This window comes from Euprymna scolopes, chromosome 14 (assembly GCF_053919585.1).
Source record: "Euprymna scolopes isolate OS-2025 chromosome 14, ASM5391958v1, whole genome shotgun sequence".
Classification (NCBI taxonomy): Eukaryota; Metazoa; Mollusca; class Cephalopoda; order Sepiida; family Sepiolidae; genus Euprymna; species Euprymna scolopes.
In genome coordinates this window covers 38,262,581-38,277,528 of record NC_136495.1, presented here as the reverse complement: position 1 = coordinate 38,277,528, position 14,948 = coordinate 38,262,581, and the positions used below count along the sequence as shown (strand labels likewise).

Genomic DNA, 14,948 nt, shown 5'->3' with positions numbered 1-14,948 from the left:
ATGGTCCCAATTGACTTCTCGTCTTCGGCGCATCTTTATAGATATATGGTAGCTTTTAACTCCATTGACAATCTATTTCCTATCCTCCTTTCTCAAAGCCACCTCAATATACACTTATGCTCTTTATTTCAAAGTTGTTTTTGAATTAATTTATAAGGAATATTTTTTTTCTACACGGCACAAACATTTTCTTCAGCCAAATATATTATATATATATATATATATATATATATACACACACACATATATATATATATATATACACACACATACATACATAACTACTTAATTTACTCACATAGAATTAATATACAAAAGTATAGATTTATGCATAAACTTTAAGTATTTACTTCAAAAGTGCTCAATACGTAGGTAGAGCTAGTTAGTAATTTATAAAATATATATGGCGATTAAGCTACACTGAATATTCCGCGTTTCATCCACTCTAGGACTCTTCAGGCTTATGCGCGAATTCTGTGGTTGTTTATCGCACACACAAAGGAACAGGTCAACCAGAAGCCAAATAGGCCTTTGTCCGATAAATGCATGCTCATTGGCTGATAGGAAGGGCGCGGTGGATACTAGAAAGCCGATTGGCTAACTAAAATCTCAATAGAAGAGGAGCATATAAAAACGATAAACAACCACAGAATTCGCGCATAAGCCTGAAGAGTCCTAGAGTGGATGAAACGCGGAATATTCAGTGTAGCTTAATCACCATATATATATATATATATATATATATATATATATATATATATACAGTAAATGTATCGCATGCCTGTGCTTCAAAAATCTAATGCATGTAAGGTTTGTACTGATTTTCAAGGCTTTTCGGCGGGTGTACACCAGTGACGCCCCCATAGCAAAATACGCATCGGTGCTGATGTTGTACGCAGCACTTCTAGAGAGCGTTCAGTAATTGCGTAAAGGAAAGAATTTTTGCGTGTATGGCCTTGTTTTTTTTTATTTTGGCTTATACTTTCCATACAACATTGGAGCCGATGTGCATTTCATTATGAGAGTTTCACTCATGTACGTCAGCCAGCTTTCCCAAGTTTTTCAAGTCATTCTTGAGACAAAATTCAAGTTTTTAAAACAATTTGATGCATAAACATTGATATAATAAATCAAAAAACTTAATTGACAACAGGAAAAGTCATTTTCATACAAAACAATATGCCTGTAGACAATTATTTACATTTCTTGACCCATTTATATATTTGGCTACCAAGCACAACTAAATGCTATTTTTCCCCACTGTAGATTGGTCTATGCTGTGTTTTACTTTTCAATTTTGTGAATACAAGAGTTACGTTCCTTTATCATGAAACTACTGAATGTTGTATACACAAAATATGATGCAATTTCAGAACAATGTATTTATTATTTTCAATCTTTAAAGAATATTTTGATAGTATTTTATTAATAATTTAAAAAAATAATTTAATTAGTATTTATTTTAAACTTGCATTTCAGTCCGGCATTGCCCGGGTGTTTGGAGGTGTATGTTGAGCAAAGACAAAAAAAAAAAAAGTGTTAATCTTTTTTAACTTTGACCCCTATTATGACCCATTAACATTTGTTTTAGGCTCAAATCAAGTTATTAAGTTAGATCATGTCTTAGGAGCCTATATCTAAAATTTTAAGTATTTAGACCCAAAATTGGTGGAGGAGTTTGGTAGAGATCAAATCGTTGAATTTTGACTCCTTAACAGCCAAATTTTTGTCCGAAAACGGATTACAAATATTTTCCCAAATCTCAGTACCCTGTATATCAAATTTCGAGTCTGTAGATTGAAAATTGACAGAGTTATTGCATAGGAAAATGTACACAGACACATTCATTTTTATAGATATTGCAATAAATTTTTACTGGACATAAAGAATATGCTTTTCAAGACATTTTCCATATGTTCAAGGATTTTTGAAAGTAATAATAGAAAGAAGACCATTGCAAGGTAAAAGTCAAAATTCAAGGACTTTTCAAGCCCGTGCAAGCCATGACATGTAATGAATACAAAATAAGAAAAGCAGATTGTTTTCAATCACTTCAAAAATATTTTTTTTAATTGCATAGAAGAAAAAATAAAAACCATAAGAAACAAAAGTCTGTTTATAAAATGTTATAGTCTTTATTTACATAAGATTTATGATGAAAAAAAAATTAAAAAAAAAAAAAAAATTGATGTTTTTCTTCTTTAAATAAAATTTTTTTAAGTTTAAAAAAAAAAAAAAGAAAAGAATTCAAAACTCCAATTTGTACACAAGAATGTTTTGAAGCAATAAAAATCGGAACTCATTTTTTTTTTCCGTTGGTAACTGCACTCAGCAAATATTGGATGTTTTCAGGTTTGAAGGAAATGGTAAATAAAATTTGTTCCCAGAATTAAAATTGGAAAACATAAAATCAGGAGAGAGGAGAAGTATACAAAAATTCAGGAGAAAATTGCAGCAGTTTTATAGTCAACTTTTTTTTCTTTCCGTTTTCTTTTGACTAGGAAGATTTTGAAGAATTTATTTTTTCAAATATTTTATTTTATTATTTTTAAATGGTCCCAATAAAAATGTCTTGCTAGATATGAAAAGAAAATGTTTTTTTAAATAAAAAATTAAAAAAAAAACTCATTTTAATCCCATTTACATGTGAAAAGAATTTAAAAAAAAAAAAAAAAGACTAATTATAAGATAAAAACCTTTCTCACAGAAATCTCCAAATTAGAAATTAAACAACATTATACAATAACAAATATTTCTAAAATTTCAATCCAATTAAAAGATTTTTTAAAGTGCATCATAAAAACGATTCGAGACATGTATGATAAAGATGACGATCACAACAATGTTGTTTCATTGTAAAAAGGTTTTGCCATTCATCAAAACCAAATAAGCACAAAATGACTTGGACGGAATCAAGAATATTTATTGTGCTTTCTTTGGCCATTCCGTAAGAAGAATGGGGGGGGGAGCGCCCCTGTATCAAGCCAGGGAGGCAAAACAATGCCAAATCAATAAGCAAAGTAAGGTTTGAGAATGATGGGCTGAGAGGTCCATTTTGAAATTAGAAATCACACATCACTCATAGAAAGCAGATAAAATTAATGAAAGTCTGCTGCAAGATGAAAGAAATATGAAAACCTTTTACTTTTTTTTAAAGATCAACTTTTACAGCAAAATATAATTCAACCATATATTTTCCATATCATATACGATATTTTTCATTTGAATTTAGTACGTTATAAGAATCAGTTTTTTTTTTTATTATTACATATTCACAAAAAACTAAAACTTTAAAAGTGACAAGATTTATTTACACTTATAATTTTCACATGCTATTTGCCAAGTTTGCCACGAGTTGCAGACCAGTAATAAAAAAAATTAAAAAACTAGTCCTACCTACACTTCAAGGATATCTGCAAGTGAAATATGAGTGGTCGCATTGATCCAGTAGTCTGAGAATCTGTAGCTGAAGATTGTAGCTGGAAAATAGCTGTAAAGGCATGTTCCAAAGGGAGTGGAGGAAGAGGAAAGAGCCCAAACGGCAAAGGACTGCAACAGAGCTCTCAAAAGAAGACATCACCACTAACTGCTTATCCAGAATAGGCCTGCAGAATCATAGATGTCAGAATTTGGCAACAAATTAATCCAAGGTGCAGAACTCCATTATCTCGAGACAAACCAACGCCAACAATAATACACTGAAATTATGCATCTCAAAGCTTTCTAACATGTGGTTATATGAAAACACAAATTTACCAAGACGTGTATAATCATGTCAGTAGAATTGGCTTAAGTTTGGGTGAAGAGACCAACCACGTCACAAAACTGGTTTAGACGAAATGCTGCATTTCAGGAAAAAGATGGAGGGATTTAGTAAACATGTTGCCCTCTGTCAGTTCGAGAATGGAGAAAAAAAAACTTCTGAATCATCTTTTATTTGGGTGGTCATATGAATAAGTCAACTGGCTCATTGTTATGCGATCTGGAAATCCAAGTATTAAGAAAAGCATCCTTATCCTTATCTATTTGGTGATTAAAACCAATAGCATAAATGAAAGGAATTTGACAAACACCTTAACAGTCAAGCTGAAAAGGGGAAATAAACTTCCGATTCCCATCTTTCATTTGAGTGACTAAGTGACTATTCAACCAAGGTTGATGGCTAAAATCATGTGATCTGGAACTTAGTGACCCCCAACAAATCTTAAATAAACTTAGGATAGTTCCATTTCATATTTTGGACATTTAAAAAAATAAATAAACAAACACTAAGTTAAAGTAGAAATTAAAAAAAAAAAGTGTCCGATTCTTATTTCTATGTATTGTAATATGTCATTTGTTTTGTCTCGAATACAGAACTGAGAATGATGCACAATAATTTTAATTCAATCAAAATCCAAGCCACAAAATTACTTTGAATATCGATTTTTAATATGCACAAAGTTTATGAAAATATGTTCAGAACTACAAAAAAATTGTACTGAAGAAAAAGATTAATTTTTATATCCAACTTTTTTCTCGTTGAAATGATGGCTGAAAGAGCTAGAAACTTAGAAAACTGTCTCACTTTTGAAAGAAACAAGATCCATCAACAGTTTACTAAATAAAACGAATGCATTCCTGCCGATCTACAAGATGAATAAACTTTTGTTCATGGTAAACAATAGTTTTAGTATGAAAGATAAGTGGGCCAACTTTGATTGCATGCTTAAACAATATCAAGCAATGATCAGGTTTCTTTCAAATTCACTCCACTCTTTCCAAAAAAAAAATAAAATAAAATTTTTTTAAATATTGGAAAATGGTAAAGTTTCCATTTAGTTTAAATTCATAAAATTAATTGCTTCCTAAATGAAACAAATGCATTCTTTCCAATAAGCATAAGATTTAATATATGAAGTTAGTCAACTTCTCTCTTCAATTTTGTATTCATTTTTATGAATATTACAAAAAGTTAGAGTTCATAAAATTCTGTAGTATTGAAAAAGAGATTATGTAAGAGTCCTTAGCCAACTTTGCGACAGTAACTCAGCCCTTTTAGAGGAGTCAGGCAAAAAGTGATATGGAACTGGTTGAAACTCTAATAAAGAACCATGCCAAAATTAACTGCTAATTGGGAGGTTAAGGTTTAGTTAAGTGAACAGCAATGCAGATTGGCTCTAAATCTGCCATGTTCAGTTCCATTGAATCACTTCTGCTTAAGATGTTCAATGCTCAGAGTCCTCAAGTTAAATCAAGTATTTTATTTTTAAATATGTAAAGATGCACAATGCTGCATGTTTAGTAGGTTGCATAGTTGCAATGCATGCAAATAACAGACTTGCTGCCAATGACACCTATTTAACTAAGAGAAACCAACCCAGAAATGGGAAATATGTCTGGTTTAGACTTTGACCAATCAGAATTTGATTTCTTGTTTTGAAAAACTCAGTGCCTCTTTAAACAGAGGTTCATTTCAAGAGTATAATATTCAAAAAAAATTAATATCCATTCAGGTACAAGACCACCTAGGCAGTAGGTTAGCCTTTTTAAGCAGATGGCTAGAGTCTACTACAAAGGACTCATTATATACATCTCCATCCCAACAAAGAGTCAGAGGTTAGAATTACTTGGGGGGGGGGGAGAGCTAAGAGATTGTCTTGATTTGCAAATTTGTTTTTCAGTAAAAGGAACCTAGTATCCTCCCTTAAACGAAAACTTTATTTTAAACAAAGTTGTGATTTTTTTTTGAAAGAGAATCCTTCTGTTGCAGCAATGACACAAAGGTCATGCAATTGAGAGTGGGGTTGATATGTTTATCTCCCTCTCCCATGGCAGGAAGATGCAACAAAAGATAGGAAAAGTGAGATTTGAAAAGCCAGCAATCTAAAGAAAGTGTATTCTGGCAAAAAAAAAAAAAAAAAAAAAAAAAAAAAAATTATATTCTTGGGCGGCCCCATCAACATTCCTCAGTAGAGGCACCTCAGGCGGTTAGAAATAAAATAAACTAACTCCTCAAAGGGTGAGAAAGTAAAGCTTGAGAAGGTGGACCTCCTAGAACAGCATAAGACAAGCCAATAGGGAACAAGCCATCTAAACAATGGCTTAGACTGATTTTGAAGCTTAACCCTGTAACTGGTGTCAGAATTAAGCAGTGACTTCAGACGAGCACAACAAGCAGACAATCACAGCCCATGCAGTGAACACACACAAATGTTCACAGGATGATTCTGATATAAATACTTTTTGTTTTGTGTGCCTCATGGGACATTTTATTTTAATTAATAGTCATATCAATTTTTAATTTTTTTTGAATACTTGTCAGAATATTTAAACATGAATATATACCGATCAAATTCTCTTAAATATTTCATCAGATAGAGCCCAAAAATATAGATTTTCTTATTAAAGCCTTAATGTTCAAATTTTCCTGTTTTTACATAATTAAAAAAAAAAAAAAAAAAAAAAAAAAAAAATGGCTGAATTTCTAAATGTAACTCAAGGACTATTACCCTTATTTGTTACAGGAAAAAACAAAAAGAAATTACCAAAAATAAAAGTTGTATTCGTTAATCTGTATGGAATGGTTATTAGAATCCAAAATCAAATTGAAATAATGTTCAGAACCAAATTCTAAAAGTAATAATAATGGTGACATTGTGATTTCATCTGATCAAAGAAATGATGGTTTATCGTTACAAATGAAGAATCTTTATTCAAATATGCGGTTAAAACTAGAAATAAGTGCCAAGTGTATTTTATTTGCAAGAAATTAAAGGAAAAATTTAACGCAAGATACGATTTGTAATTAATTTTGAAAGAACATTCAGAAATAATAGCATAAAATGATATGGAAGAGAAGTTCAACTCTGGCCAAAACAAGAGTTAAAATTAAAGAAAGGAAAAAAAATGAATGTTTAATTGGAGTATTTGAAATTGAATAATTTCTTTATAAAATTTACTTATTTACAGCTAAATAAATTTTCTCATTACCCTCAAAAGTCTTTTTTATTAAAAATCGTTTAGTAAATAAAAAATTAGAAAATAAATTTTAAAAAATGAAAGAAAGAAAGAAATGGTAACACGTATAGCAAGTTGATTAGTGTACATGAAACGATGAATAAACTTGTGTCGGAAAAATCCAATATAGCATCCTAAAATTCAAAGACTACAAGATTATAATTTGAATCAAAGAGAAGATAACCCAATTCCCTCCAACCCCCCTCCAACCCCCCAAAATTAAAAAAAAAAATGGGTTAGATTATCCTCCCTTGTCCGAATTATGATTTTGTACAGATCTCTCTGTACTTGTGTAGAGTGGCGAAATTTAACACCAATGCATATCAAGTGAAAACATTACATACTTATGTGTCATTTCAAAATTAGCACAAATTTAAAAAGAAAATTATAAAAATGATTCAGTAGGATGGATTTTTAACAAATAAAATCATCCACAATTAAGTTCTGGGATTTGATGCTTAAAAATGGCAAACCCTTAATTTAAGTAAAGGGTTACCAGCTTTGTTTATCATACTGAATTGGTTGCACAACTCTTCTACATTAAAAAAGAAAATATAAAACTTGATAATTTAGTAACTTATTTTTACTTGTAATTTTTTGAATTTATACTAATTTCAACAAACATGACACACAAGTATGTAATAATGTTTTCACCTGAAATGTGTTGGATTAAAGATCACCAATCTACACAAGTACCTATAATCTTCATCAGAAGTCATTTTGGATTTTTTTTTTTTTTTTTTTTTTTTTTACTATGACTAGTTTTATTCGCCATTTAGCATGTTTAGTTTTGGGGTAATGTTGAAAACCATTTCACTGTAAATAACTTGGGTCATATTAGGAAATTACAGAAAATTCTTACATTATAATTTTAATAAAGATGTAATTTAAACCCAATTCATAAATTTTATCAGTGTTTGTTTTGTTAAAAAAGCAATTACTTAGAAAAAAAAAAAAACTAGTAGAAAAAATGTATAACATCCAACTCTGTATAATCCAATGTTGAAACAGTTTTGAGGTTGGGTCTTAAGCCAAAATGGGTTGCGTTTTTTTTTTATTGGTCACAATTCCTTCACGTGGTGAGCGCATTGCTATTACACTTACATCATTGCACTGGAACTGTTATTGCTCTCCAACGCGTAATTCTCTTTCACATTTATACTCACTGCTTTCATCCAATGATATGAATATTATATACAAAAACACACTCAATCTCACAGTCAATCATCCAGTGTATTGTAGTGAGTCATGAATCTATGGCAAGAGTACTGGAAGCACGCAAAATCGTTCACAACCATTCAGGAACAAATCAACAAACCTCAAAAATAAATCAAGGGTCTGTTTGTTTGGAGAGCAATTCCAATTCCAAGACATTTTGATTGTATGCCAGAAAAAAAAAAAAAATCTATCAATACATCAGTTATAATTTTCTTGGTTAAGCTGGAGAGATCCCAAACAGAAATATATATATATATATATATATACACAATTAAGAAAGAGGGCTGAGAGAAAGATTTTAAAAAAAATAAAAAATGTGTGGTAGTTATCATCAAATGCAAATCAGCATAATTTTGGGGTTCAGACAATTCCCTTCAGTTTTTTGGGTTGTTTTTTGTTAATTCAGAATCACACTCCGCTTTCTAAACCACGTCTCGACATTAAATAAATGGAAATAGAAGACAAATATAAGAAACAAAAATGCATGAATGATAACTAAATTGAAGAGCCTAACTTGAAATGTAACGCCAAATCTTGTGCAACCACTCATGGTTCATTTTGCCAATTTACATATAAATGCGTTCTGGAAAGAAAGTGCATGTCATTGGCACCAAATTCTCTTCATATCACATCTAGGTTTACATTTTTTGCAAATTTTAGAATCAAATTTTTGGTCTGTACTTTTTTGGAGAGTGAGGGGGAGGTCTAAATTGGTTAAGAACATGAACAGTCAGACTGCATACGGAATTATTGTCTTTATATATTTTGCTTTTACTTTCATCAAAAGATTTTTTTTATACATTGGATTTCAAATGTTTGAAAATTTGATTTCACAAGTCTAGACGGAGTCAAGATGAACCTTGGGTTAGAGTTAACCCTAATTTTCAATCAAAAGACATTAACCAATTAGTCTGCACTAAGTAGGGGGGACCCCAAATGAATAACATTAATATTTCTAAAACTAAACCACTACTGTGCATACTGTTATCAAATCTAACTATTTACACTGGAAGACACCCAAAAGTCACAACAGAAATAAATTAATCTGAAGTGCATTGCTCAAACTCTTATGAAAAATAGAAATTGATAAATGGTATTCACATAAAAGAAATGTTTGACTTAAATTTGATATCAAATCTATTTCTAACAATACCCTAGTTCTAAAATCAACACAACAAAAAGTCATATATAGGTACAAACGGGAACAAGTAAGTAAGAAAAGAACTATGCACACCAAAAATAACAGAATTATTAATCTTTGCCAAGAATAGCAGAATCAGCATGTATATATGAAGTTGAAAGTAGTGGCAAAAAGAAAAAAAAAAAAAAAAAAAAGGAAGGTACTCAAAGCCAGGGTAAGTAAAACGTTAGGGTGGAGGGTGGAGGATAAAAAATGATTGGTTGGTGTCAGTGTTTTAATAAGAATCCTTACTTTCTCTCACTACTTCTTCCAACTTTATATTCATTTTGATTCTGTTCAATGGATACTATTTTTGATAAAGTTTCATAAATGAAACCAAAATCAACATTATTCTATTCTATGTTAATTTGTTTTTTTGCTCTATATATTCTATCATATTTATTCTTTAAACATAGCTTTAACAAATTTATATTTGTGTGTGCATGTGCACATTTTAGTATTACAGAAAAATGTGCTCAATTACACGTGCAAAAGTATATATTTTATTTCAATTGACACAATACATTACACTTCCACTGATCCCTTCAGTTTCAGAAACATTGAAATTCATCCAGCCGGAATAAAGATACCGAATGCAACCAACTCTTCAGTCAAGGTTTTAAAACAACTAAGAAATTGGATACATTCAGTGTCTTTAGCCTCATGGGTGCAGTTTCCAATATTTCTGTAAAACCAAAAGTATCAATGAAAGATCAAACTAATGTATTGAAATAATATAAAACAAATATTTAAATAGTTAGCACAACTAAACGAAACTTGATAACTAGAAAAAAATCCAAATATCTCAAATCATTAAAAATATAAATTTCGAACGCCAAGACTGACTGAACTCAAAAATAAACAATTTATGTAAATACAAAAGTTTCTAAAGTTTAAAACTTTAGAGAAACTACAAATTCAATTCTTATTTTGAAGTTTAAGATGAATTAATTTTTGCAGGATTCAAAGAAATTCGGACCTTAAGATATAAGTATATTCATTATCAAGGGTTTAAAGTAAACTAGAATTCCTTACCACTTTATGCTCGTGTCAATTTATTTAAAGCATTTTGGTAACATTTGAAATACTACAAATTCAATAATTGAAATATTTAATAATCAAAATGAAGTTCATCCCTAAGGACTTTGCTATTGTCAAATTTATTAACACAACTAAATCTATTTGGAGAATATTTTGGTCCCAAACCAAATTTTAATATTACAAGACTTTTTTGTAAAGGAAGTCAGAATTTTTCTTTTATAGTTTGATAGTTCATGTCCTAATCAAAAATTTCTAAACAGTTGGTCTTTTTTACACCAAGATATGGCTAAAAACTAAATCGTCAATCTACTAATTAGTTAGAATGACTGATATAACAAGAAAAAAAAAAAATGTTTAGCTATTTGTTGAAGTAACAGCCATAGAAAATAGCCACAACTATAGAACAAATAATGTATAAAAGAAAAAGGTTTTCAGATGTGAAGTTTTTCTCGGCTACTGGAATGGGATTCTGTAAACGTCCAGGCAGGATCTTCTTTTCCAGATGCCTACTGTGCAGTCACTAGAAGAGAAAAAAGAGGAAAAAAAAAATTAATGACACGTGTATATTTTGTTTTAATTCTAAGTCGTGCACCAAGCAACTTGAAGCTATAAAGAAAAGGGGAAGACAGCATTTAGGGTAGAAATTTGTGTAAAAAAAAAAAAAAAAAAAAAAAAAAAAATGAATCTGACTCATCAGATATCTACACAAAATGTTTCATTTTGGATTTTTGAAAAATTAAGTCAAATATTTTCAAACAAAACACAAATTAGAAAAATTAAGGGTATTTTTATAGAGAAACTAAAAAATGAACGTTATATTCGGCCTATATATATAATGTTTACGAAAAATTAAAGCTTGTTTTTATTAACAAAAAAATTTACAAAGTTAATGTTTGCATTTATTTAAAATAATTTTTTTTTTTTAAATTTAAATTCCCATCCGCCATCCAGAAATTCAGATTTGGTTTACTGTAAAAAAAATCCAAACCATTAAGGAATACAGTAATATTAAAGAATTAAATCAGTTTAATTTTCAGAAATCCCGCCACCATAATGTGCTTATAGTTGTGGATTAAAATTGTGATCTCTATTTTAGTAATTAGTAAAATACGGTTGAAGGCATAAAAAGCTGTTGGTTAAAGAATACATGCAGAAAATAGAAAGGTTAGAAATGGACTTGGAAAGGAAACAGCATAAGTAATTATTAAAATCTACAAAACAATAAAACAAACCAAATACAAAGTTTTTTCTCAAACTATTTGAACATTAACTTTAGAAAAATCATTAAAAAAAAACTCAGTTCTATTTCGAAACATGCGCATAAAACCATATTTAATATCTGACCAAATCATTAACTTATAGGTTGAATAGTACATGCAAAACGTTGAAAGTCATGAATTTTGATATGGCTGATAAAACAAACCAAGGGAAATAAATCTATTATACAAGGGAGATAACTCCGTAGTTATTAAAAACAAGAAACGTTTTTTTTTTATATTTCAGTGAGGGTTATTCTTTTGTGGCATAATATAAACATATTTAACTTTACTTTTTCAATTGTTTTATATCGGCCATATTAAACATAAGGTTGTGTTTCAGCTTTTACAATTTAATTTTCTAAAATTATTTTTTTAACATTAATTATAAAGGTTTTATGCAATCCATTGTTTTTAAATAGTGCTGAGTGACATTTCTTAGGATTCCTCCAAAGTTGATGTTAATTTACAAATCATTTACAGAAAACTTTATGCATTTGGTGGTGATTTAATGTTAACCCTATATACATTGCATGTTTATTCATCCAATTATTAAATGAAAGATTATAAAGTTATTTTTTTATATTTAATAAAAAAAAGAAAGAAATGCAGTTTCGATATTTTTACATTTTATTTTGGAACGAAAAAATGAATGTTTTTAGTTCAATAAACGTAGCTGTAAATACTAAATACTTATTTTTATTTTAATATTTTATTTCAATTAACATTTTCAAAAGGAATATTACAAATTGTCGTTGAATGAGTTAATTTCAATATTTAATTAAAAAAAATACATTTAAGATAAATCTGAACCAGATACTTTTTAAGCTTTAAATTTGTATAAATCTACATTCACAAATTGAAATAAGTCTCTCATTTGTTTTTATTCACAAGTCAAATACTTTTCAGAAAGTTTAGACTTTTCTTCACTCAAATTATCACAGCAAACAAATGGTTTTTCCCATTTTATGTTAATTGCTGTTTGAATTTTAAGTTTTCCAAGTCCAAGCGACAACTTCTTGCCACCAAACAGCATTTAGTGAAGGAGTTAGACAAAGTGATAGTTTTTTTAGTAGGCAAAAGTATTTCACATGCTAATCGGAAAATATTAACGTACAACAGATAATCGCACTTTTGTGCCTTCTCGCAGTTTCCAAATATGGCACTTGCTGGATTCCGGATCACTGGAAGCAAAATCAAGGATCAGGGAAGGATTAAGGTTTAGGGTAGAAGACAACAATGGTTAAACAGTAGAAAAATGAATACATGAAAAGATTTCTAAGATACAGAGGAGTTTCAGTTTTTGGGGTTTTTTGTTTTTTTTTAGGATGCTTTAGAAAAAAAAAAAAAGTAGAAAATACATGCAAGAGATTGAGAGCATTATGTTATAGGGATTCAAATGAAATGAGTTTATCTTATAATTTGATCATTTTCCCATCAGATGAAATATTGAATGCTAAGCTTTAGATTCCATCTAGTAAAACTTTAATATGAAAAGGTTTCAAAACAGAAAATAATCTGAAATTGAGGAAGATTTAAACATTTAATAACTTTATATGAAATTAATAGCAAAACATCTTTCAAAGTTATAATTCGGATGGACAATCAAAGTAACATTTTTGTAGTGGTGGTGAGGGATGAAAAGTGAATTATTTATGACAATTATTTTACATAAACTTTTGACTGCAAGATTTGATGACTATAATGTTCTGAAGAAATTATCTGCAGAACAGTTATGTAGAAACGGAAGTGATAGTTATCTAATGACTTGCTTGTGAATTGAAACCAGTGGTCATGAGATTAAAATAGAGAAAAACATAAATTATTCAATTATGCGTGTAAGTGTGTGTGTGTGTGTGTAAGAGTGTGTGTATGTGTGTATAAGTGTGTGTATGTGTGTATGTAAGTGTGTGTATGTAAGTGTGTGTATGTAAGTGTGTGTATGTAAGTGTGTGTATGTAAGTGTGTGTGTGCGCATGTAAGTGTGTGTGTGCGCATGTAAGTGTGTGTGTGCGCATGTAAGTGTGTGTGTGCGCATGTAAGTGTGTGTGTGCGCATGTAAGTGTGTGTGTGCGCATGTAAGTGTGTGTGTGCGCATGTAAGTGTGTGTGTGCGCATGTAAGTGTGTGTGCGCGCATGTAAGTGTGTGTGTGCGCATGTAAGTGTGTGTGTGCATGTGTGTGTGCGTGCAAGCGTGCTTGTGCGTGCAAGTGTGTGTGTGCGTGCGTATATGTGCATATGTGTGTATGTGGGTGTATGCGTGTGTATGCGTGTGTACGTGTGCGAAAGTGTGCGTGTGTGAAAGTGTGCAAGCGCTAAAGTGTGCGCGTGTACGTGTGCTAAAGTGTGCGCCCGTGTACGTGTGCTAAAGTGTGCGCGTGTACGTGTGCGAAAGTGTACGCGTGTACGTGTGCGAAAGTGGTCATAAGTGTGCGTAAGTGTGCGCGTGTACATGTGAGTGTGTATGTGGGTGTATGCATGTGTACGTGTGTATGTGGGTGTGTACGTGTGCGAAAGTGTGCGTGTGCGAAAGTGTGCGTGTGCGAAAGTGTGCATGTCTGAAAGTGTGCAAGTGCTAAAGTGTGTACGTGTGCTAAAGTGTGCGCCCGTGTACGTGTGCTAAAGTGTGCGCGTGTACGTGTGCGAAAGTGTACGCGTGCACGTGTGCGAAAGTGTGTGTGTGTGTACGTGTGCGAAAGTGGTCATAAGTGTGCGTGTACGTAAGTGTGCGCGTGTACATGTGAGTGTGTATGTGTGTGAAAGTGTACGTTTGTGAAAGTGTACGTTTGTGAAAGTGCGTGTATACGTGTGTGAAAGTGTGTGTGTGTAAAAGTGTGTGCGCATATGTGTGTATGTGTGCACGCATTTGTGTGTGTGTGTGCATATGTGCAGGTGTGTACGTGTGCCAAAGTGTGCGTGTGTACGTGTGCCAAAGTGTGCGTGTGTACATGTGCCAAAGTGTGCGTGTGTACATGTGCCAAAGTGTGCGTGTGTACATGTGCCAAAGTGTGCGTGTGCCAAAGTGTGCGTGTGCCAAAGTGTGCGTGTGCCAAAGTGTGCGTGTGCCAAACTGTGCGTGTGCCAAACTGTGCGTGTGCCAAACTGTGCGTGTGCCAAACTGTGCGTGTGCCAAACTGTGCGTGTGTACGTGTGCCAAACTGTGCGTGTGTACGTGTGCCAAACTGTGCGTGTGTACGTGTGCCAAACTGTGCGTGTGTACGTGTGCCAAACTGTGCGTGTGAAAGTGTGCCAAA

At 31.5% G+C, this 14,948-nt stretch overlaps 1 protein-coding gene across 9 annotated transcripts in view; it reads right to left on the bottom strand.

Annotated features, from left to right (window-relative positions):
• Window positions 1–2,111: 2,111 nt before the first annotated feature.
• The window catches only part of LOC145292962 (kinesin-like protein KIF21A), a 267,292-nt gene continuing 254,455 nt past the window's right edge, over window positions 2,112–14,948 (bottom strand). For 7 of the 9 annotated variants that reach the window (XM_080139175.1, XM_080139177.1, XM_080139180.1 and 4 more), the window contains 2 exons: window positions 12,812–12,878; window positions 2,112–10,958 (listed from right to left, as the gene is read on the bottom strand). In XM_080139175.1, the coding sequence (XP_079995301.1) occupies window positions 10,956–10,958; window positions 12,812–12,878 (70 nt within the window). In that variant the 3' untranslated portion in view covers window positions 2,112–10,955. The remainder of the gene's footprint in view (window positions 10,959–12,811; window positions 12,879–14,948) is intronic. The other 2 variants (XM_080139176.1, XM_080139183.1) reach the window with 1 other exon arrangement.